The sequence below is a fragment of the Corvus kubaryi genome, unplaced genomic scaffold, assembly GCF_017639235.1.
Source record: "Corvus kubaryi isolate FWS band 111438036 unplaced genomic scaffold, C.kubaryi_AGA036_p1.0 37386, whole genome shotgun sequence".
Classification (NCBI taxonomy): Eukaryota; Metazoa; Chordata; class Aves; order Passeriformes; family Corvidae; genus Corvus; species Corvus kubaryi.
This window is the reverse complement of record NW_024581128.1, coordinates 712,757-736,661: the sequence shown is the minus strand read 5'-3', so window position 1 is coordinate 736,661 and position 23,905 is coordinate 712,757. Positions and strand designations below refer to the sequence as shown.

Sequence of the window (23,905 nt, the reverse complement as noted above, 5' to 3'; positions counted from 1 at the left end):
AGCCCCCCACAGTGATGTAAAGAAATGGATTAATTGAAACCATTGCAAAGTTTATTCTGCATATAATTAGTATAATTATTTTCTAGCCCATGTCCAGATGGCTATACTTGGGTGATGACAGTCTAGCAACATCTGTGTGTGGACTTTGCTTTGACTTACTGCTTTTGTAAATAATACAGGAGGATATGATACATCAATAGTGTTTCTGCTGTAGTGGTGAGAGTGGGGTTCTGCCAGGTTTTTTCTGTCAAGGTGGTGTGTATTGGAGGAGAAAATTGAGGCAGAGTCAGTCCTCCAGCTGCTGTCCTGGCTACAGGCAGTCTCTCCCTGCTGTGCTGTTTTGAAGGCTGTATGGTGCTTCCAGTTGCTGCTCGTGCTTCCTGTGAAAGGCTGGAAATACAGGGGCAGAGTCTGCAGTGGTGAACAAATGACAGCAGAGAGCTCTCATCTGTTATGGGTTGTTCCCCCTGTTCCTTCAAGGTGGTTGTGCTGCTCTGTGATAACTTCCTTGTGCTTTGAGGAGGATGCTGAAGAATAGCACAGATGAGACAGAAGTTACTGTTTGCCAAGGGTCGTAATCTTGAATGTGTTAAAACCTTTCAGTGGCCTCCTTGGAAGCAAAATTAGCCAAAAAGAGAGTTTTGAAAAATCTCAGCTGAAGACTGATAAATGCTGCAGGATACTGATTCTTGCAGATGATATTTGATTTAGTAGTATTTTTCTCGTGCCAGTGTTGCAGTAGTGCCTTCTGCAGCTGGATGCTGTTTCCTGGGTCTGCACCTGCTTTTAAAGAGCTTTCTACTGCTACTGCTGACTCAAACAGTAGTTATCACAAGTGGCTTGCTTCCTTGTAAGTGGTGGGATTTATGTTTCCTCTTACTTAGAACAGCAACAAATGTAGTGATTGTCCTCAAATTACTATCTTTTTCCTCCCACTATAGGAGATTTCAACTATCGTGAGACAAAAGTTTTGCAGAAATGACCTCTTGTCAAGTCACTTTTGAAGTAAGAGGATCATCAGCAGCAGGTACTCAAATCATGCTTTTTCCATTTTGTATGGTTTACCTAGGAGAAAACTTACTAGAAGAGTGTTCAAAGGCTGTCTTGTCTGTTTTTCTCAGAGATAAAAGTATGTGTTAGTTCAAATACCAAAATTATAAATCATTGTAAAATATATTAAGACATTTCATGTATGAATATGAAAATGAGAATTGGGAAATAATTTTTACCTCTTTCTCCAAACAATTTCATCATGTGCTAGAGATTTTGATGCTAACTGACATGGCTATGATTGGTTTAAAATCTTCTCTCTCTAGTATCTTTTTATTCCCTGGAAACGAGCATTTGTATTCTGAACCATGATATTTAGGCACACATTGACATGTTTGTTCTGTTTTTTATTCTCTCTGCATCCCTGTTGAAAGTTCTCACAAGATGTGACCTCTGGCAGAAGTTCAGGACAGAAAAAATATGCAGCTTAATTCAGTATTCTGTCTATGCAAAAAAAGAGTAAAATAACTTCTGTAGTCCAAATGAGGAACACAAGGTATCACATCAGGTAGAACATGAAGATTTGGTGATAATTTGGTGATAAATTGTGCATATTACACTGATCTTCATCTTCAGGGACTTGGAAGGAAGGTGGTGTGGTTTAACCACAGCTGGTAACTAAGGTCCACACAGCTGCTCCCAGCTGTGCTCCTTCCCAACTTCTTATGTACCCTCAGCCCCCTCTCTGGTGGGGTGAGAACAGAAAAGGCCTTGATGCTGTGAGCACTGCCCAGCAGTAACTGAAATATCCCTCTGTTATCAGCACTGCTTCCAGGACAAATTCAAAACACAGCCCCTACTCACTAGTGTGAAGAAAGTTAACTCCACCCCAGCCAAAACCTGCACAGAAGTTCACCAAAAAAGTAACTGATGGTTGCCTAAGAGAAGCAGATGAATATGGGAGCAGATTGGCAAAATTCCTGTGACAGGCCAATACCAGATGGCAGAAGTGTTTCCTGTAGTTGGTGGGGAAGAAAATGATAAAAACATTTTACAGGTTTTGACATCTGCCCTGTGTTAGACCTCTCCTGTGTTTCTCCCTCGTGATTTGGCATTTGGGAACTGAAAACTGACACTCAGTGTGGACATAAAGCTGTTAGTAAGGAGTAGAGTTTCTTATAGCCTTCTGGAGAAAATTTTAGATTAGATTGCCCTTTGCTCAAATGAGACTGTACAGCACTGGTGTAGCTGTACCATGGAGTATTGCAAGCTATGCTCTCTTTGTCCTGCTTGCACTATTGCTTCCACAGGTGTGATGGCACTGTCACTAGCAAAGCTGGCTTTGGATGTATAACTTCTTGTACTCATAATATCTGCAATGAAAAGTAGGATTAGTGAGAACTAGATCCTCAGTGGCTGTTCACAAAGAATTATCTGGAAATACAGCATGAAGAGGTGACACAAAAGGCTGCTTCTGCTTATGATAATATTGGTATTGTTGGGATTTTTGTTGTTATTGTTGGATCAGTGAGGCTGTTTCAGTCTTTGAGTTGGGGCAGAAGGCTTAGATTAACCTTCTTTGCTGTAGCTGAAGGAGCTCTGCCAGGAGCAGCCTTGAATTCCATGACAAGGAGAGGGGAGAAGCTGAGGACCCCTGAGCTCAGAACATAAACTCAAGATAAACCCAAGCCAAATCCCACTGGTTCAGAATTGCCTATGAGAAGGCAGTTTATTATGCATTTCCCTTTGGCTTTACTGGGGTAATTAAGGCAGTGTTTTACAAATCCTAGTTCAGCCTCAGTGTGATTGTTGAAGGGAGCTTGGGAGTGGCTGCCTGTCTGTGCTAGTTTGGAAACAAACCAAGGGGACATCCCAACTCAGAACTACAATTTAACAGGAAAAGTAACAGAAGGTATCTCCCAGAGGGAGTTACCAGGGATGTATCCTGGAAGAGATAAAGAACGCTGCTCCACCTGGTTTTAACAGCTTATGAAGGTGGTGATAGAATACATACCCGTGGTTGCATCCTATGTTGTAACCCAAGACCAACATCATATTCAAGTGTTGCCTTTTGTGTGTGGCTCCTTACTGAGTGAGAGGTGGTCACTGGATGTTCACACATTTGTTTAAAATGGGAGCCCAGAGAACTATTCCAGCTGGCATCTATTAAGAGGAATATAATTAGATGGCACTTCAAAGTTTGGCTGTGTGTACACGAAGATGTGCTAAGTACTGCTGTTTTAGAGGGTCATTAAAAGAATTTTAGCTTCTTTTTAATACCTCCACTCAGAAATTCTACCTGTGTGGTGTTCAGGTGGTCTTCCCGCTTTATCTCCTCCCTGCAAAAACAAATCATCATGTGCTTCAGGATAGGGTGGAAAAGGGAAAGCACCTGACACAGGCAATTTTTTGCAGGGAATTGCATACTAAATATACTCAGAATGCAGATGTTTGTCTGTATTTGTATGCTTACAGTGAGCATCCAGAAAGCTTGGGCTTCTTTTTTTTAAGAATTACAACAGAAGTTTAACAAAAAAAAAAAAAAAAAAAAAGACTGAAATTCAAGGTGTTATCTAAAATTATTTCAGTAAGCTGCTTTCAGAGAAAAATTATCTTACTTTCTGTCTTCTGTAGACTTTCTCCAACCCCTGAGTCTGCAGAGGTTTCTTTCATAAACAGGCCTTGTAGTATCCCTTATTAGTTTAACTGGAGAAAATGGACATGATTTTAGAGGCATAAGGACATCCTCAAAACTGTAACTTTGTACTCTGAAGTGTCAGCTGTGCTAGTGGCTTAGGAAAAGGTAGTGTACACTTGTTGCATACAGCTTATCTTCTTTGTATCTTGGGATTATTGTGTCCCCCACACTATTCACTTGGAGAGCAGGAAATAAGAGTAGTAGATGCTTGCATCATTCTTTTCTAGTGCCTAACTATACTTTAAAACTCCGTATTTTCTCATTCTGCAACAGCTTTTTATTTCTTATGTCTAAAAATCTTGGTGAAACCCTGTAAGAGCAAAACACAAATTTGTTCATTCCATCAGTATTTATAACTGTTGTTCTTACAGTCAGATACATATAGGTTTTATATTAAAAACAAGGGTAAGTTGCAGTGGTCACTTTCAGATATCCCAAAAGTAAATATACTGTTGTGACCTTTTGGATTCTGTATCTATGTATGCATTAAGATAAGTGTGACAATTTCGTGTGGGTTTTTTGTGTGACAGTGTTACATTTTGATGTTTGGTAAAAACTGAAAGCATAGCAGCAAAATTAACCTTATTTCTCTTGGAAATCAAATGAATTGGATATGTTGCCTTGGGAATAATGCTAGCAACCTCCCATTTGTCTGTGCTTTCTAAATTGTTGGTGTGAGTTTGAGGCAATATGTACATATATTAAAAAATACAGAGTATCTAGGAAAAGAACTCTGTTATCTTGAGATTAATCATTTTACTGTGAAAATTTGCCTGCCACATTCCCAGAGATGTTTTGAACAGCATTACTTAGTATCAATTTGGAAGCCAACCCCTTTAAGGGCCGGGGTTGTCTGTAGTCCCTTTCTCAGATCCTTAGCATGGTGAAGAAAATGCTGTTGTAGTTTCGGGTGGGGTAACATTCCTTTCTGAACAGACAGGAGGGATTTTAGATGAGTGATTCTGGTGTATATATTTGAAATACTTGAAAGTTTGACTGTGGGTGTACTTTTTAATGTCATCTAGCCTGGAGTAATAATGATTGTGGGGTTCTTTCTGTTTTTTAGGAGAGGTTTTTGCAATATGCGGGAGCTGCAGTGCTTTGGGAAATTGGAATCCCCAAGCCGCAGTGGTCCTCCAGCCTGGGGATATGTAAGTTGGTTGTGATTTTTGGTTTTGTTTTGGGGATTTTTTTTCTTCTTTTTTGATTTTTTTTTTTTTTAAACTTGTTCCATTTGAAGTAGCACCAGAGTTCTGGAGCAATGAATTTATTCTGACTTTGAGTTTGTAAACTCTTGAGCTGCATGTACTGTCAGTAGCACTCCCGAATTTCTTGTGTTGCCCTTGAGCATTTTAAATGCTTAGGAATATGTTTAAGACAACATTAAACTCAGGTGTGCTTTTCTAGTTACAGATGATGCTTCTGCAGTTGTGGCTGGCATTTCAGTAGTTTAGCTGTAGACACTTCGAATAGGAAATTGCTTTGGGACAATTCTCAGTCCCATGGCTATGCAGCAGGTTATAGGAGATGTATAGGCTAAAAAGAGGGTAAACACTATAAACAAGTTATTATTGTGCTAGAAGGTGATGGGGAGAAGATTATTTAAACTGAGAGTTGCATTAAAACTCTTAGGGGGAGGGATGTGTGTATAAACATGAGTGTACATAAAGGAAGTTTAAATGCAGTGGAAGAATTCAGTATTTTCTTAAAATGGTGCCAGCTTATGGCAGCTCATGTGATGCAGGAAAATACAGCTTGCAGGCTGTGTTTGTAATTCTGTCGGTGACTTGCTGTGTGATCTTGGATGAGTCTCTGAATTACTTCATCATGTTTTCTCCATCTGTTGAATGGGGATGAGAATTCTTGCTCTCTTAGAGCACTTCAGATATGTCAGTCAAGAAGTGCAGTTTCAATTCTAAGTACATCTCGTGTTTTGTGCATGTTTGACTAAGCTACTTCATAGTAACTTTCCTTGCAACAATACACTTGATTTTATTTTAGAATATTACTTCGACATATACCTGAGATGGCTGTTAGGCTGTATTTTGAAACATTTTTTTTTGGTTGGTTGTTTATTTTTTCTCCACAGCACACGTGACAAAACATGGAAAGCTACCGTAGAGCTTCCAAGAGGAGTTCCTGTTCAGTATCGGTATTTTAAAGGATACTTTCTAGAACCTGAGGTATGTACAACCTTTTCTACTTTGAGTTGTCTCATCCCTAGTGAAAATTCCCATACTTGAAATACAAAAGGATTTCCTGAGTTAAACATGAGATTTTTTTAGAAATAAGTCTTGAATTGCAACATGTGAAACATTAAGACATTTGTGGAAATACTCACAGTTCACTTCTGGAAATACATGACCATATGCTGCTAACTTTAATTATATTCTCTCCTTTCTTTTACCAGTGTTAGTGTTCTAAAAATTTCAGTGGTAAAGAAATCCCTGACATTTTTTATAAAGCTTAAATAATATGGTGAAGTTCTCAGTTAGAATTGAATATGGGCTTCAGCAGGGCATGGATCTCAAGTGATCCATGGAAGGAATGTGATAGTATGTGATATCTATAGCTTCCATCCTATATGATAGGATGGAAGCAAGTGATAGTAGGAGAAAAATGATTAGTGTAGGAGGTGTGTTAAAATTTGCCTGATTTACTACAGTTTTTGAAATCACTGCAGATTTTTTTTTTTGTGAAGCATGAGAAATATTTACCAGATTTTGTGCTGCATAATTTAACATAAGTTAATCTCTTGAAGTGAAAAGGTGAAACAAGGGATGAGGCATCCCATTGTTTTCTGTATGTTTGTATATAGGTATTTGCACGGCTTGGAGGGAAAAATAACACCCAAGAGACAGAGACAGATGTGTTTTTACAGGTATTGATGTTAAAGTTGCATATGACTTGAAATTATATAAATTAGAGTTTAATGTATGTGGCAGCGTACTGATCTGTAAACATTGCACTCAGGTAGGGGGAAGTTCTTCAGATGGAATGAGGCTGCATCCAGGAAAAAGCTGGGCTAAGTTGGGAAAATAAGCAGCACTCTTGAACTGTTTTTCTTAATAGCAAGTAATAACATTAAGAAATTTAATGCTGCCTTTGCTGTCTTTCTTATTCTATTAATATCCTGTAGCTATTCACCCTCGGCCTTAGTTCCTCATTGAAACTGGGATTATGGAGGCTGTAGCTAAATGTGAAAGGAGTTACAGAATCATCTCATGAATATCTTTTAAAAATTTCAAATTACTGTCAAGAGCATGTAAGTTTTTGTCAGCCTTTTTTTTCACTAAAAATCAGTTCAGTGAAGGATACTAATTTCAAATGAAGCACAATTCTGTTTTTTTTCATTACAGCATGTGAAATAGTCTAATCAGAAACTGGTATTTTAATTGGTACTTTGAGGCAAAAGAAGGGAAGTCCAATAATAGTTTTATTTTGCTGAGGTCAAACTGAGGCCAGAAGTAGATTAATTCTTACAGCTTAGCATCTCTGATTGAATGCTTATATTTTTTTCTGCACATGTAAGCAATGTAAGTAATAGCACTCTCACAAAGCAGAGTTAGTGAGCAGGGATTGAGCCATAGACAGTACACAGTACAATTTCTGTTTTACCATTTGCAAAAGTTTACCCTCTGTATTGGTGAGTGTGTTTCTTTGAGTAGGTGCTCTGTATCGTGCACACTTTATGTACCGTGTGATGCAGAGTCTGCCAAGGTAAGTATGACTTTTATGCAATACCAGCATAAAGAGCTCCTAAATGTAAAGAGCAGGAAAAAAGGAAACCACCCTGCAAAACAAAGTATGTGAATTCCTGGGGTACAGGGTTATTATCCACTTAGTGGTGTCTGGCTGGTACCTGTTAAGTGCACAGGAGTTTATTTCTGGTAAAATAAAGTCTTTTGAAGAAAAGAAATCCAGGTAAAACGTTTTCTTCCTCTTTTTGTAAACCTTTTGAAGAACGATGCTAAAGTAACAGGAATATCATGTACAGTATAGTGCAAGTGAGACAGTATATGGAGAACTTTAGCATTAAGGAAACCCTGATAACAAAAAGATACTTTTAAGTTAAATTAGTCTGAATATTTTTATTTCAGTGTTTTTTGTCATTAGACATTGCATGTGATTATTCTCCTAAATTTGACAAGCTGGAAATATATGGTCTCTGATACTTAGTTTTTTATATCAGTGCAATTTTATGTGTAGTAGAATAACAGTGTAATCTTAACTATATGTTCAAGTCTGAGTGTATGAATTTGACATCACATAATTAGTAAATCATGCTGAAGACAGATCCACCTGAAGTTAGCATTCCCTTCTACAGCAACTGCATCTCTGAAGATGCTTGAGTTGGGCATGGTGGCAGAGATGGGGGTGACACGTTTACACAGAGAAATGGTAGTTCCCAGATTATCCATAGTAGTGCTACAGGCTAGATGTGAAAATAGAATAATTGAGATTTTAGGGGGGAAAAAAAAGAAGTCTTTTTCTCACCTCCCTTTAAAAAGATATGATTTGACCTTAAAATTTTTTTACTTGAATGATAGTATGAGGTAATGGGCAGTCTTGTTTGTAGTGAAGCACGTTGGTGTTAACATAACTGTGGTTATGTAAATAGAGCAGGTGGTTTTTTTAAAATACTCAATATTTGTAGAATTTTTGAATGAATACAAAAATAGGTATACAAAGAACCTTTTATTATAAAATTGGTGTCAGGTCTTGGCTCCTGCATATCAAGAGATTTTACTGTGTTGTAAACATTTTGATCTTAACCATTTAAAAAGAAAAATAGATACATGCACTTGGATGAAATAAGATGGTAACTTAAATTATTTTGCTCGAGGTTGTTCTTTCTTTGAACATAGTCTGGTACCACTGAGCTCCCTGTGAAGATCTTCCTGGGTTTTATTCTACACTCACTTTCTGTTGCAGTGGCAGTGGTGGGTTATGAGGGGGTGAGTGTGAGGCACACCAAAACTCCCTTGGTTGGAATTTGTCTTCTGTATATCTTAGTTTTAGTAGAATAATTTTACATGCCATGTTTGTGTGATGCATATTTGAAAACCTTAGTAAGGAACACATTCTGTTCAGCTATGTTCTGTATTTGCTTTTAAAACAGTAAATAAGCATGCAAGTCCAGGGTTACTTCTTTCAAGGCAAGTGTGAAAGAACTAAGCTATCTGTGCATAGGACTTTTATAGCTATCTGTAGTAGGACTTTAAAAACTGGATTGGAGAACATTTTTCACACTTGCTTCTTAATTACAGAGGTTTCAAATGAGAGTTAAATTTACTTTTTTAAATGTAAGCAAATAAATCCATTTAGTGCCTGGACTATGGTAATAAAGGTGAAACTTAGACTGAGACTCAGTAATTATTGCCTTAGAAAAGCTTTTTCTAGATTAAGAACCCATGGTTATCGTGATAGTAACAAAAGCATTATTATCTGCTGAGATAGCAGATTGTGTGTGAAACTGTTCTTGGAAATACTAGAGCTATAAAATCCCTACTGAGCTCAGCATTTCCTGCCCAGGTGACTTTTGTGTGCTGCTGCCTTGCAAGTTAGATATGATGGCTGAATGGCTTTAATTATTTAGTTCAGTGCTTAATTATTGTCTTCTACATGGTACAGAAATCCAGAGGGATTTTGGTCAGAAATGCAGCTTTAGCAATTAAGTCTAATTTAGCTGTTTCATATTACTGAAGTAGATTATTATTCTTGAAACATAGTTTTAATTAGTAAAGTGCACTTGGATAAATGTGTTTGTGTGGCGCTTTTAAGATTTGGTTTGAGCTTTCCCCCCTCTTTAATGCCTACTCTGTTGTGTTGCCTTGAATCAGGAACCTTGGAACTGATCTCCTAAATTACCATTTAAACATCCACAGAAGTGCTTTCATTCTTTAATTTTAAATTTTAATTGTACTGAGTACCCAGGCACTTCATGCAGATGGTGCATCTGCTTTGAACCTTTGAACCATTATGCTAGATAGGCATTTTACCCTTAATTTCCAAAGTGTCTAATGACTGCTGGGGGAGGCCCCAGCTTCTCATAATGTGAGAGGACTTGATTTTTAAAGGAAGTTCTTGAATGGCCTTTAAAAGCTTTAAAATTGCATCAGATGTTCAGCTAGTCAAGATCAAGCAACATAATGTTTGTGTTAGCTTTTAAAAAATATAAGTGTCTGTATTAGCAGAAAAGGATCCTCAGTGCCACTTACCTCAGCGTACTGCCCATGAGATGCTTGATGTGACATTTGAATAGATGCCCTTTTGAGACTGTCCTCCAGAGACTCTCCTTTTAGGCAACATTACCATACTATTAATATTGATGATACATCATTTAGTTCTGCTGCTCAACTGGGCTGTTTTTCAAATGTGGTCAGTATATGCCATGGAAATGACATTACTATTTTCACCTCATTTTAACAGTAGTTTCTGTTACATGTAATTAAAACATTTTTAAAATGCCTATGAACTCAGAGATGGTCTGAGCAGGGATTGAGAGGGTTCTTAGTGATGTCTGTGCCTGTTCTCTAATCCATTGCCCTTTTTTTCCAGGTAGCTTTGCTTGGCTCTTCTAAGTATGGAAAGTGTTGAGGGTTCCTGGGATTAAATGCACAATCAGTCCACTGTTTCCTTTCAGGAGAGGAAATTGTGCTGAGTGTGTCCAGCATGGTGTCCTTATTGTTGGGATAATGTTATTAAAATTCATTCATCATTTTAGAACCTAAAATTAAAATGGACAATTACAGTAGAGTAAGAAATAAATTGGCATTTTCGTACAACATGTTGGGGGGTTTTACAAGGAAAAACCTTTGCTTACCTTCTGAAGAAAGCAGCTTAATCCATGTTAGGAAGATTTGCACTGCCCAGGTTCAGAAGCTAAAGTTGTGCACGTGTTCCTGGGAGCTGCTGTCAGAGATCTTGCATGCCTGCATGGTGGGAGTAAATGGCAGCCTCCCTGCTGACAAACATGGTTTGCAGCTTTAGAAACTGTGATTGTGACAGGCAAATGTCACTGTGCTGTGAAAGAAGGGGAAAGAAACTTCTCATTATTTACTGTTCTAGAAATCCCAACAGTGGGCATTGTGGCAGCAGTGAGACGTTCAGAACCAAAACTGCCCTACAACAGGAATAAACTGGATGCAATAATATAATTTTGTTTATATTTTACTTGCATTCTGTCTTCAAAACATAACTAAGTGTATGTGTTTTATTCTGACATGACCCTTAAGTGTAGATGCCTCTGAACTCGTTAGGAACACTGCTTTAGCTGAGACTCACAGAGCAAACCTGTCCTACTGAGCACTTGTTAAATATTTGGCATTTGCTGTTAACTCACCCAAAGGCATGGTAGATTAAATGTGGTCAATGTACGTCAGGAAATCCCATCTGCATGTAAAGAATTTATTGGGTGAGCTGTAATGGAACAAAGCATTGTGGTCCTGTGTGATTATACTGCTGAGTTTGAAGCTTGTCTGGATGTCCCTGTGGGTCTGAAATCTGTTTAAACAAGAACCTGAAGTACTGGGATGAGCTGGCGTTGAAGCTTCCATGTCTTTGGCAATAGTAGCAAATATTTTTGGAAAGAAGAGTTACTTAGGCCCAAACCACCAAAATGACAAACTGCAGCTTTGTGACAGTTTTTTTTTTACATCTGGTAGTAACAACTGTGCCAGGCTAGGGGAAACTTCTTAGGGTGACTGAGTTGGGAATCAGGCACGTTCTTTCTGTTGTTAAGTTGTGGTTACCTAAAAGCTTTTACCTAGAAAGCTATTTCAAACTTAAATTGGTCTGAAAGAGGAGACTGTGTTACTGTTCTGGTTATCTGTCTGAGTCTTGGCTATGTTTGTCAACAAATGTATTCTTTTGGTGGACAATATTTTTGTTAATGAAAGAATCTAATTTATCCTGCTCCAACTGGAATAGACTGCAGGGGCTTCATTGCTGACTGATTGGCTCAATTATTTATGTTCTAATTAGATGGTAAATAACTTGCTCTCTAGTACCACAACTAAAGTAACTGTGTTTTGTAGTCTTTGAATTTAGTAAGGCAAATTATGAAGGAGAATGCACCCCTGCAACTGCTATGTGCATGAGTAGATGCTGAGTGCTGTTTGGAATTAGAGATGTGGGGTATGTTTTTTCACAATCTGTTGCTGTAGCTTGAGAACAAAATGAGCACTCTAAATGAGCTCAGAGATTTTTTTTTTTTGTATCAGAAGGAAACTAAAGTAGTCTAGCAGAGTACCTGTAATCAGTAAAGGTTTAATGATTCCATGTAACTTCTCTGCCATGTCAGACTGTCACAAGTTTTGTCATATGTATTCACAACACATCAAATAGAGTCATCAGCAGTTGCAGGGGTAAGAAGCCTCATCTGTTTTCTTTCTTTCTCCTTCAATCTCTCTCTGTTTCCCTCTCTTCTCCTTCTTTTACTTCCTTAAGTCTCTTAAGTTTAGTTCACAACCATCCCAAACAGCTTCATGGGTACAAAGTCAGATCTAACAAAAGAAATTATTGCAGACATTTAACTTTTAAATTACAGACTATCGATGGTCCCTGCGAAGTCATAGTTCACACGTGGGAGACTCATCTACAACCACGATCAATTACCCCTTTAGGTATGGGCATCAACTGCATCTGTTTGAGGCATATGCATAAGATTGCTGATATGCTGCACACTGGTTTAGAGGGATTGATAGCTTTAGTTTTAAAATACTTAAATTTATTAATGTGTGGGAGGTATAGATTTTTTCTTTGCACAACATGGGCCTTACTCTCAAAATATATATGTGTATATATATATATATAAGTAGCTTCAAAATGGAGTGGATGTGAAATTCTTTGCTGTCATCCTTAAGATTATGTGGGTTGGTTTTTTAATTAATTTGGAATTGTAATAATTTTCTGTAAGTTTAATTCTTTGAGACTAAGGATCCATATTATTTTATTTAGAGAAAATGGGGGGGAGGGTGTGAAGTCACTGCTGTTTTTATTAAGTACTATTTAATTAGTAAAATTTTAAACCAAAAATGTTTAATTAGGCTTCTTTAAGTAAATGGATGAACATGAATGGACTTATTTACCCGTCAATTTAGCAGAAATGTATTTTGCTGAAAGACAGAAAGGGTGGCATGCAGACTTACATGTAAGTTACTAATGCCTTTCTGAACAGGGAAAAAGTTTGGAGTTTAAGAGTGACTGAAATAACCTTTGAATGTAGCTTGTAGTTTAGATCTCTTATGCTGCTATGGCATGTTTTATGCACTGTCTTTTCTAGCACATGAAAAATACTATTTTCTCCACACTTAGAAGTTCACATTTGTTAAAAACTTCCTAATGACTTGACAAAATGTCTTTTAGAAAGAAGGTGGTATCAAAGAAACTGCTTGTTAGTCATGAGTAGTACCACGATCACGTTCCGTTCTCCCTTGGCCTTTTTTTTTTTTAAATTTCAGTTGAATTAGTAGCGTTTCTATTCCTGTAAGAAGATCATTTCTGTATTTGTCAGTAATTGATAAGGGAAGCAGCCTGTCCTCTGCTAGGGCCTAGACTTATCTCTAAATTTAGACTACTTCATTCCAAAGAGTTGGGATTTTTTTTTTTCCCAAGTAATACTCAATTCTTCATAAGCAGTTTTTAAGAAAATGCAGCAAATGCAGCTATGTTAGCACTGGGTCATTATGATCCTAAATTGTTGCCTGTGGTTATTAAAAAATTAGGTTAGAAGCCCTATGATTCTTAGGGGAAAAAAAGGGATTAGTCACTGTAGAGACAAAATTATGTGAAGATTAATGTTTTGAGAAATGTATGGTTTGTTTAGACTGTTGCAGTTCTGTTAATGCTGGTGAATTTACTTAGTGCCTTAAGATTTCAGTTATTAAAGCTTTGGAAAGAGTAAGGATAAAAGTAAGTGTGAAGTGAGTGGTTTCAATATTTCATGCTAGGTTGGTTTCTGTCATGTGGGCAGAATAAGCATTTTAATTGTGACTAACTCGATTTAAAAGCTGTAACTATAAATGTGCAGCAGGGTAACTTGTATGTTTGCGAGAAACTTTCATGTCTTTGACACTGCTTTGACAAGTAAAGCATCTTAGGTACTAGTGGGATGTAGATATCAGCAAAATAGTTCAGCAAGCCAGAAAATTGTGTAACCTTTTTACTCAGTTCCGATTACTTTAGGTGAAATGTGGCATTTTGTGTGTTGGTTGTTTTTTCGTGCAGAAACTGAGGAAAAGCATAAATTGGGATAAATCTTTATAGAAGGTTGCAAAAAACATGCTGCTTTGTCTGTTTCAGTTTTCCTACCTTTTTTTAGATACACTTTTTAGAAGTGAAGTGGAAAAGTAGAATTAATTTAACTTGGCAATGATTTTTAAATGTGAATACTAATTAATTTTTTTCCATTCTTTTCCATTCCTTTTAATTCTAGAAAATGAAATTACTGTCGACGATGGAGACTTTGGAATCTGTAGTAAGTGAGATACATTAACCTTTATCTATACCATGAATTTAAATTAAACAAGGTAAAGTCTTGTAATTAAAAATGTTTGAGATAGATTTTAAGAAGAATTGCTTGTGATAGTTTTCTCTGCTTTACAGTTACATTTGTATCCAGCATTTGTGCATTCACACTCAGGCTGTTATCCCTTCTAATGGTAATTATAGGCTGCTAGGAAGACTTGAAGTGTTGTCACTCTGATGGTGTTAAAGGTTGAAATTTGGGAACTTTAAATCATGAGCATGTGTTTTTGAAAATACAGAATAGACTTAGCTTTCTCCTGATACCTAGCCTTAGAAAAACTCCTCATGCCTAGAAAAACATTGTCACTCACACTGAATATACCCACTCTGCCTCTTCAGTTAGAGATGCAGCTGCCAAAAGGTTCTTGTAAGCCCACACTTCGTGTTCTTGTGTGTGCACAAATGTCTCACTTCTGTCAGTTCTGAGCCACCTCTCACCTAATGTTCAATCCTCTGACTCTGAAAGTAACTCCTTATCATACCTCACACGTCTTGTATTCAAGCTTTTCCATCCTTATCAAATGATAAGTTTGGCTCTTTAGGAACTCTTCAAAACTGTGGGGTTTGCTTCAGCGCCTGGTTTGCAGCTTGTGTTTCTGGTCCTCCTGCTTGTAGGCTTTCCTTGTTTTGCTGTTCAGGTTGAGGTTTCTCCATGCTTTTCATTAAAACTGTTGCTATACCCTGTCCTGCAGACTTACACTGCTTCACTGGTGCTGATTGTGATGAGCTAATTGGACACCTGTACCTCAACAGAAACAGGGAGCCTCTAATTGCTTATGAAACTTCAGAGTTCCTGTCAGTATTATTCCATAGACTGAGAGATCCCAAGACAAGGGAAGGTTACTCCTGCCTTTGGAGACTTAATTTAGCTCTTGATAGCATATATGTAAAATTAACACTGGAATACTCAGTGCTGTCCTGCAGACAGTTGGCACATGATCACTGTTCCTGCTTAATCCCTCTAAAAGCCAGCAAACAACTGCAGCATCTGTGGTCTGTTCTGGGTCCTTCAGAAAGACTGGGGAAAGGCTGCCCCCAAGACTTGCTCTTGCATTACTGTAGAACAATATTGGTGATAAGGAGGATTATCTGGAAGATGATGGCAAGAGGAACTGCCTAGATGTCCCTAAAATAAGTTACTAAAAGGTCTTCTCCTTTTTGTTTGGTTTTTGATAGATGGTATTGAAACTGTGGATGCTGGGTGGCTGACATGTCAGACAGAAATAAGGCTACGTCTGCATTATTCTGAGAAACCCCCTGTACTGATATCTAAGAAGAAATTTAAAACATCAAGGTTTAGGTAAGAGCCTGCTCACCTCAGTATGCAATTTATCTCGTGTTAATTGTCAATACTAGTGGTTTGTTGGTTTGTTTTTTTTTTTTTTTTACTTAATTAATGTAGCCTTTAAATTCATTTTGGGTTGCTAATAGCCCAATTTCCAAGTGTTAGAGCACAAATACATACTCCATACGTGTTTTGGTGTTTCTTGCTTTCTGGCTGGAACTGTAGTGTTCTTAGGTTCTTACTTAAATCAGTTTGAAGCTTTTATCTGCAGAGGTGCCTCAAAAAGCAGTCATTGTGATAACTCCACAGTTAATTGTTAGAAATGCTATCTTAGCCCTGGTGTTAAGAGGACTGCACTGTTGCACACAGTGGATAAGGATTTGGCTGGGTGGTTGCTCTGGGTGTTGTGGTCAGCAGCCTGATGTCCAAGTGAAGACCAGGGATGAGTGGTGTTCCTCAGGGGCTGGTGGTGTTGGTGACATGGAAAGTAGGATTGAGTGTCCCTTCAGCAGTTTGACACCAACCTGGGGGGTGCAGTTGCACTGGAGGGAAGGGATGCCATCCAGAGGGAACCTCACAGGATTAAGAGGTGCAAATCTCACCAAGTTCAGCAAGGCCAAGTGCAAGGTCCTGCTGCACTTGAGTTGGAGCAATCCCAAGTACAGGCTGGGTGGAGAAGGGATTGAGAGCAGCCCTGAGGAGAAGGACTTAGAGGTGTTGGTGATGAGAAGCTCAGTGTGACCCATCGTTGCACACCTGCAGCCCAGAAGGCCAATTGCATCCTGAGCTGCATCAGAAGCAGTGTGGCCAGCAGGGTGAGGGAGGGGATTCTGCCCCTCTGCGCTGGTAAGGCCCCACCTGGAGTGCTTCATCCAGCTCTGGGGCCCCCAAGATAAGAAGTATGTGGAGCTGTTAAAGTGAGTCCAGAGGAGACCAGTAAGATGCCCAGAGGGCTGGAGTGCCTCTGCTGTGGACACAGGACGAAAAATTTGGTGTTCTTCAGCCTAGAGAAGAGAGGGCTCTGGGGAGACCTTTGCAGCAGTCCCTAAGGAGAGCTGAAGAGGGACTTTGGACAAGGGCCTGGAGTGATGGGGCAAGGGAGAATGGCTTTAAACTGAAAGAGGACAGGGTTAATTAGATATTAGGAGGACATTCTTTAGTGTGGGGGTGGTGAGGCACTGGCACAGGTTGTCCTGAGTTGTTGGTGCTGAATCCTGGGAAGTGTTCAAGGCCAAGTTGGATAGGGCTTGGAGGAACGTGGTCGAGTGGGTGCCCCTGCCTGTGGTAGGGGGTTAGAACTGGATGATTTTTAAGATCCCTTCCAACCCAAACCATTCTGTGGTTCTGTGATACTTGATAGATTGCTTTTTTTCCAGTTTTGATTTGATTGCCTCTCCCAACCAATTCCAGATTTTCTGATGAGGGGAAGGTTTATTTAATATGACACTCTTTAGTAGATTTAATACTTACATTGTGTTCTCTACAGCTTTGCCTTTTTTCCTTGCATGTTATAGCAGGTAAAGAGGGCAATTTCTGAAGCCAGCTTCTTGTCTAAATTAAATGGTTGAAATAAAATTTGATAAGCTGGATGCGTTCACTAAATACTCTGTCCTAAAACATTGGATCTGTCCAATAGTTTCTGCAACAGTCACTTGTTTATGCCAGTGACATTTTTCAAGTTTCTGGAGTACCTGTGTTGTGACTTGTTGGTTTTATTTTTTTATGAGGATTAATAATGTGGACTTGGTGTAATAGATTTCTATGATTGTAAGTTTTTCTTTGAGATATGACTTCAGTTTTCCTGGTGAATTGGCATCTATAAATGATAATCTTTTATCCTGTCTGCTGTGTCTATGGTGCAGGAAGGGCTTTGGGTTACTCATGTATGCTTACATCACTGATGTAACTCATTTTGTGTGGAGGGTAACTCATTTTGTGTGGAGGGTTTGCTCGGTATAATAAAGGATTCTGAGTCTTATAGAGAGGCTTATGCTTCTCAGTCCAGGATTTTTCAGAAATTGCATTCAGTTTAAATGCTCATTTAGGATTTTTCAAAAGACTAAATTAGTTCAGCCTCTATTACTTACATCTAACAGTATACTTACTGCCTTATCCCAGAGATACATCATCAGCCACCAGTGTTCAAGTCTGGATCTTGATGTTTACTGCAGTTTTCAGTGCCTTTCATTAACCTGTTGGCATTATGGGTGTCAGTCTGTACAGGCAGGCTGTCTGTTTGGCAGCCCACATAGTCTGGTGGAGTGCCAATTCTCAGACCACTAGTAGAGTTTTCATATTTACCCAAGTTCAGCTTTTAGCAGTGACTTGGGCACTGAAATCTGACTAAAATATTATCTAGACAATGGCTGCGAACTCTTGCTCACGTGAGGGCCTGCTGGATACGGTGCTGTTCTGTGGATGGTGGTGGTGAGAAGAATTCTTGTGTTGTATGAGCTTCTGCTCAAGCTTCTTCCTAAATCCTTATCATTTGCAAAGACACTCCAGTGACGTAACCATTTGTTTTGTGTTTCTGGTTGAGTAGAGTAAAATTAACCCTAGAAGGCCTAGAGAAGGATGATGACGAAGAGGGCCAAGAGAAGACATCCCCTACTGTCCCTCAGAAAATGGCAAACACTGTGGAGTTCTCCTTAATTAGTGACGACGACTACAAATGTCGGCACTCTCAGCCAGACTGCGGCTATGCTTTGCAGCCGGACCGGTGGATAGAATACACAATACAAACCATGGAGCCTGATAACTTGGAATTAATATTTGATTTTTTTGAGGTATGTCTCTTTACATCTAAGAAGCAGCTGCAGTCTGCCTTTTGGAGCTCGAGTCAATTATTGTGAAGATTTCACTTTTGAAACAGGGCTACTGCCTGATATTCTTGATCTTTTGGATTTGTTCACACAAGTATGAGACTATTGACTCCCAGCCCATTTTATAGAAAGGTTTTGTGAGTCTTCTTGATGTGCCACGGAAAGTTTTTCAGTTCTGCTTATTTAGAAGTCAGTACAAATTAGACTTGAATCTGTGTGTGCATGCTGTATTGCATGCTGTTAGGTTGGTTTGATATTAATCCTTTACCAGAGCTAAGTTATGCTTCTCCTGCTTGAACCTGAACAATGTGTATATGAACTGGTTATATCACAATTACCGAATCTAAATGTTTATGTTATAAGCAAAAGAGATTCCTCTGAACTAAGTAGTGCAAATTAAAACTGGATTCTCACCACTGTGTCTGTTATTTTGCACTATTTTTTGCCCTGAAAGATATTAATATTTGAAGTTCTTTTTAAAAGAAAGCAACTTACGCAGAACAAAGTGTCTTAAGCATTCTCTTTTTAGTCTGAAAATGCTTTCAAGATCACTTACAGTCTTAATTGTGAAGTGTCTGCATAGTTCCTGAACTTGACTATGGTCAAGTGCACATTCTGCATGTTAGTTCTTCCCTGCAAGTGCATACAAAGTTTTTTAGAGTTTTAAGCATCTATATTATTGCAGTTAATTTTTGTTCTAAACGTGACGTGGGCATTTTAGAAGACAGACTATTCTGTGCATGTAATTTTGATCTGAAAAGCTTTTCAAATGTAAGGGATATCAAAGACAAGTGTGAGTTTTGTAGATTTCCATCAACATTTTCATATTCCTGATAGTAATTTGTAACTCACTGGTACATCAAACAATTTTAGCCTGAAATTAGTGTTTTCTGTAACACACAAGAAACTTGTGTTGTGTCCTGAGGAGCAAGACAGAAGAGTTTGTTTAGAATTCTCACTTATATCTAACAGTAGGGGTTTTGGGTTTTTGTTTGTTTTGTTTTTAGGAAGATTTAGGTGAGAAAGTAGTACAAGATGATGTGCTCCCAGGTCATGTAGGCTCTGCCTGCCTCCTGTCATCCACAATTGCAGAACTCGGAAAGAGTGCTGGAATTCTTACACTTGCTATTATGAGCAGAAATCCAAGGAAGACAATTGGAAAAGTTAGAGGTACAGTTGATGCCAACACTGATGTAGATAACTTTTCCTCAAAGCCATCTGCTGTTTACTGACGTGTGAAGCATTGCTGTTTTTCTTGCAGTGGACTACATAATAATTAAACCGATCCAGGGATACACTTGTGATATGCAGGCTTCATATGCAAAATACTGGAAACCAAGGACAACTCTGGATGTTGGACACAGGGGAGCAGGGAATTCTACAACAACAGCAAAGTAAGTTTGTTTGCATTTTAGACTGGGGAGATTGTTTCATTTCACTGACATCTGTTGAGGAAGCAGAGAGTTTAAAATGCTGCAACTATTTAAGTCACTTCAATATCAAACATGGGTGTTCTCTACAACAAAAACTTCTGATTTGTATTTCTATTGTTTCAATTCTGTGCTATAAGGCACCTAACAAACCCTTTTTCTTGGTTTTTTTCAGGCTTGCTAAAGTTCAAGAGAATACCATTGCATCCTTGAAGAGTGCTGCTAGTCATGTATGTACACACATTTTCATACACACAGCACCTGTGTTGTGCAAACTAGGTTGGCTTGTATGATTAATTTGCATGATTCAATACAGTGAATGGTAATTGCACTGATGTAAATGATATCAAACCACTGTGGAAATTGCCTGAGTAATGGGAAGTTAATAGTAGATTAGACTCTCACTCTCAAGTTCCTTAAAAAAATCAAAACTTCCATGTAGTACATTCTGGTTGTGTTCTAATACAAGGAGAATTTTAATCTCAACCCTGTACAGACAGTTTGAATAAATGAATAAAATTTTGGCACTGCTAGAGTCTGTCCTAATCCTCTCAGGTGGCAAAGGTCATGCTCAGGGACTGCTGTGTACTGAAACTTGCTCTCTGAAATTGTGACTTGGGAGCTGAGCTGGTAGAATAAACCAATCCTTGTTTTGGTGCTTGCTGCAGTGAAGACTTGGAATCCTAAGACAGAACTTCCAGTTTGGGAGATAATAGCTCCATGTGCCTAAATTCTGTGATGGAGGTGGTCACTTTTATTCCTTGCAGTAATCTTGATCACTGAAAAAAACTGTAGCTACTAAATTACTGTTTTGAACAGTAGTTCTTAATCCCTGAGTGGACACTACATGTTTAGAGAAAGCTTTTAAAATGCTCACAAGAAATATGCATTGAGGCAGAAATTTGCTGTGAAGTCATCAGCAGCATCACCAGACAAGTGCTTTTATCTATTTGCAGATTGAAAAGGCTGAAAACCACCACTCTGAAAATATTTCTGCTGAGAAAAGGGCTGAAAAAAACCCCATGTCCTATTTTCTTTTTGTGCTGATTGAAAAAGTGTGTGTCAGGGTGATAATTTGATGAATGGTATTCTTGGAGGCCTTCAAAGGAATTATTTGCAGACAGTCAGTATAAGTAAAAAAACCCAAACCTGTTACTGTGTGTTCCTCTTTCCTTCTGGCCCTCCCTCTTTTCCAAAAGACTGTGCTTAGAGCTTTTGGATCTTTCTTCCTTTTTAAAAGCCTAACAGAAAAGCACATACAGCTGAAAAGGGCAGGAGAATACTGGATGCAGCTATTTCTGTCCTTGCTCTTACTGTGTTGCTCACTAGTGACTCCAGAATTTTGTTCCTATATGGAATATCTCCCTAAAGCCTTGGCAGTATGGAGCCATCACTTGTCTCTTGGTGTGGTGGTGGGGAGGAGGGAGGAAGATGCCTCAAAGGCATCTATGTTTAAAACATCTGTATCTAAAAATATCATCTTAGTCTTTCTCTGTAATCAGGTTTATAAGACTTGAGTCTTACTAGAGGGTTTACAAGATGAAGCAAGATAGATAGACACACACACATATATATGAGCTGTATTACGGTAATTAAGATAATTTGCCATGTAATTCTTTCATCATTGATAATCAATCCATTGCTGACCATGATTTAACTGGTAACAGCCAGTTGTGTTCAACTTCTGCTTGATGTCTAGGACCTGTGAATGCTTGACAATACTTGCATGCAGTTCTGTAGTCCTTGTGCATAAGTAATTAACGGGCTTTTGTTTTGTTCTGTGTGTTTTTCGATTTCCTGCAGGGAGCAGCATATGTGGAATTTGATGTACATCTTTCTAAAGATCATGTGCCTATAGTATACCACGATCTCACATGTTGCATGGCCATGAAAAAGGTAAGGAAGATGAGATCTGTATTTTATTTATAAATATGACCATTCTAGAAACTTAAAATGTCAAGCTCTCATAGAAATAATTCTGGGGACTCAAGGGATGGAATGGGAATAAATATGCAGCATTACTTTGTGCATAGAGCAGGGAAGCTGAGTTTTTCCTTTTGATGTTGTAGCAACAGCCTTTCAGATGTGTGATTTGGCACTCTTCAAGCCTACGTTGTGCTTATTATTTAGCTTCTGTTTGATTTAAGATTTGGAAGGAAAACCAAGACAACTCCACTATATTCAGTGGGGCCTATGGGACTGTCTTAGATTCAGGCCTGAATGTTTGCATTCTGTCCTGTTCTGGTTATCTTCTCTCCTAGTTCTGACAGTGAATCCAGAGAGAGATTGCAGAGCACACTGCTCTGTCTTCTTGGCACTGAGTTTTGTGTCTTCAGACTCCCACACCCATTGCAGTATTGCACTTTATAAGAAGCTTGGTTTTGAACAGTTGTGGAAATGGAACTTTGACTGAGGGGAATGACTGTTCAGTGTGTCTTCACTCAGTATTGTCTTGCTCAGTAAAAATTTCTTAGTGAAGAGGGAAAGTGAGAAATGGACAGAATTTTTTTGACACCGGATCTTTATTTTGGGAGTGGGGAGTGTGTGTGTGCCTCAGTTTTACCCCAGGACATTTATCTTTTTTTTTTTTTTAGTTTGAAACATTGGATAAACAGCAGTAAACTGAACTGCCTTGGACTATTTTTTACTGCATTTCTTTACTTGCAAACATCTTTCCTGAATACATTACCCAATCAAGTTTTTACAGAATGATTTTGCTAACCTTTCGAGAAGAAAGAACTTTAAAGCCTCTGACTTGCATGAAAGACCAAACACTGTTTTTTTTCAAACTGACATCTGTTTTATGCTTTTAAGTGCCTGTGTTCTCTTGAAAATTGATCATCTTAATCATAAGATATCACTTGTATCTTTATCAATAAAATAGGAAACATTAGTTGCCTTTAATGCTACTATATAAAGAGTGTGTGAGGTTTTTTATTGTTTTCCATGATGCTTAATTATGTGTTGGTTCTCTTCAAAGAAACTGGACACAGAGCCTTTGGAACTGTTTGAGATTGCAGTCAAAGAACTCACATTTGATCAGCTGCAGTTATTAAAGGTATTGTTACCTTGGCTAGTACAATATACTGCGTGTAGAATTTCAAATTGTATATGAAGCTTAGAGGTTTTGGGAGTAGGTATAGATAGTTTGGGAGAGTACAGTTTAAAAATTGTACAAACAACAGTTAGTTAATTCCAAGAAAAATACTTTTGCACCATTGTTATAACTTGGATAAATTTCATTACTTTTATCCTCTAGAAATATGGTATCTAATTTTCAAATGTTGAACTGCTCTACCTTCCAAACAGAAGTGCCCTGCCTACATTAAAAGAAAGTCAGGGGATGACTGGGCTACTGAATACCCTGCTGAGATACCTGTTCTCAGTCAAGGAAGGCATCTGGCTGGTCCAAGAACCACATGATTCTCTTTATTTATAATTACTTGGTCCACTCCTTTTTGTAGAGAGAGAATTTGAACGGAGTAAGGGAGTTGGCCGTGTCTGGCCTGATTCTAGCTCAGTATGTGTGACTGTAATATAAAACAGGTCAGCCCTCTGCACTGGATTGTACCACAGAGGAGGGATTAGTGTTCAGACTTTTTCACATCTTGATGTTGAATTATAGTATGTGTGGGTTTACTCTTAACGTGATTTCTGAATTTTCAGTAAGAATATTTTCAGTTTGCTTTTGAGCTTCCCTTGAAATCTTTAAAACAAAGTTTTAAAGAAAATTGTGACATGTACTAGTATGTCCTTTATTCTTTAATAAGTGACTAAAACTTTGTCTATAATGGACTTTTAAACTTCAGAACTATTTACAAGCAAAATTAGTTACGTTTTACATGTAGGAAGATCTGTATGGGTAGAGTGTTAATGTTGCTCTTGTGCTCTTCAGCTGGCTCACGTGACGGCCCTGAAAGTAAAAGATCACAATGGTATGTACTAGTTTGGAAGAGTCTTGGCACTGGTGTGCTACCATGTAATTATATAAATTCTGTGGTTGCAGTTGCTTGTTCTAATCATGTTTGTCCCAAACATTTCTAAATGCTTATGTAGGTAATTTTTGTGCATGCTGTAGAGTTCTTTACTGGGAAGAACTTTACTACCTGATCAGAAGTTACTCCCTTGGGAAGCGGGGACCGAAGGGTAG

At 38.3% G+C, this 23,905-nt stretch overlaps 1 protein-coding gene across 5 annotated transcripts in view; it reads left to right on the top strand.

Moving 5' to 3' along the window:
* The window catches only part of GPCPD1 (glycerophosphocholine phosphodiesterase 1), a 43,538-nt gene that overhangs the window by 7,654 nt on the left and 11,979 nt on the right, over positions 1 to 23,905 (top strand). For 3 of the 5 annotated variants that reach the window (XM_042036639.1, XM_042036641.1, XM_042036644.1), the window contains exons 2-15: positions 942 to 1,027; positions 4,755 to 4,839; positions 5,778 to 5,871; positions 6,507 to 6,569; positions 12,240 to 12,315; positions 14,127 to 14,168; positions 15,395 to 15,518; positions 18,046 to 18,289; positions 19,333 to 19,495; positions 19,587 to 19,719; positions 19,931 to 19,985; positions 21,559 to 21,651; positions 22,736 to 22,813; positions 23,651 to 23,690. In XM_042036639.1, coding sequence (XP_041892573.1) covers positions 979 to 1,027; positions 4,755 to 4,839; positions 5,778 to 5,871; positions 6,507 to 6,569; positions 12,240 to 12,315; positions 14,127 to 14,168; positions 15,395 to 15,518; positions 18,046 to 18,289; positions 19,333 to 19,495; positions 19,587 to 19,719; positions 19,931 to 19,985; positions 21,559 to 21,651; positions 22,736 to 22,813; positions 23,651 to 23,690 — 1,339 coding nt within the window. In that variant the 5' untranslated portion in view covers positions 942 to 978. Of the gene's footprint in view, positions 1 to 745; positions 851 to 941; positions 1,028 to 4,754; positions 4,840 to 5,777; positions 5,872 to 6,506; positions 6,570 to 12,239; positions 12,316 to 14,126; positions 14,169 to 15,394; positions 15,519 to 18,045; positions 18,290 to 19,332; positions 19,496 to 19,586; positions 19,720 to 19,930; positions 19,986 to 21,558; positions 21,652 to 22,735; positions 22,814 to 23,650; positions 23,691 to 23,905 lie in introns of those variants that run through there. The other 2 variants (XM_042036642.1, XM_042036643.1) reach the window with 2 other exon arrangements.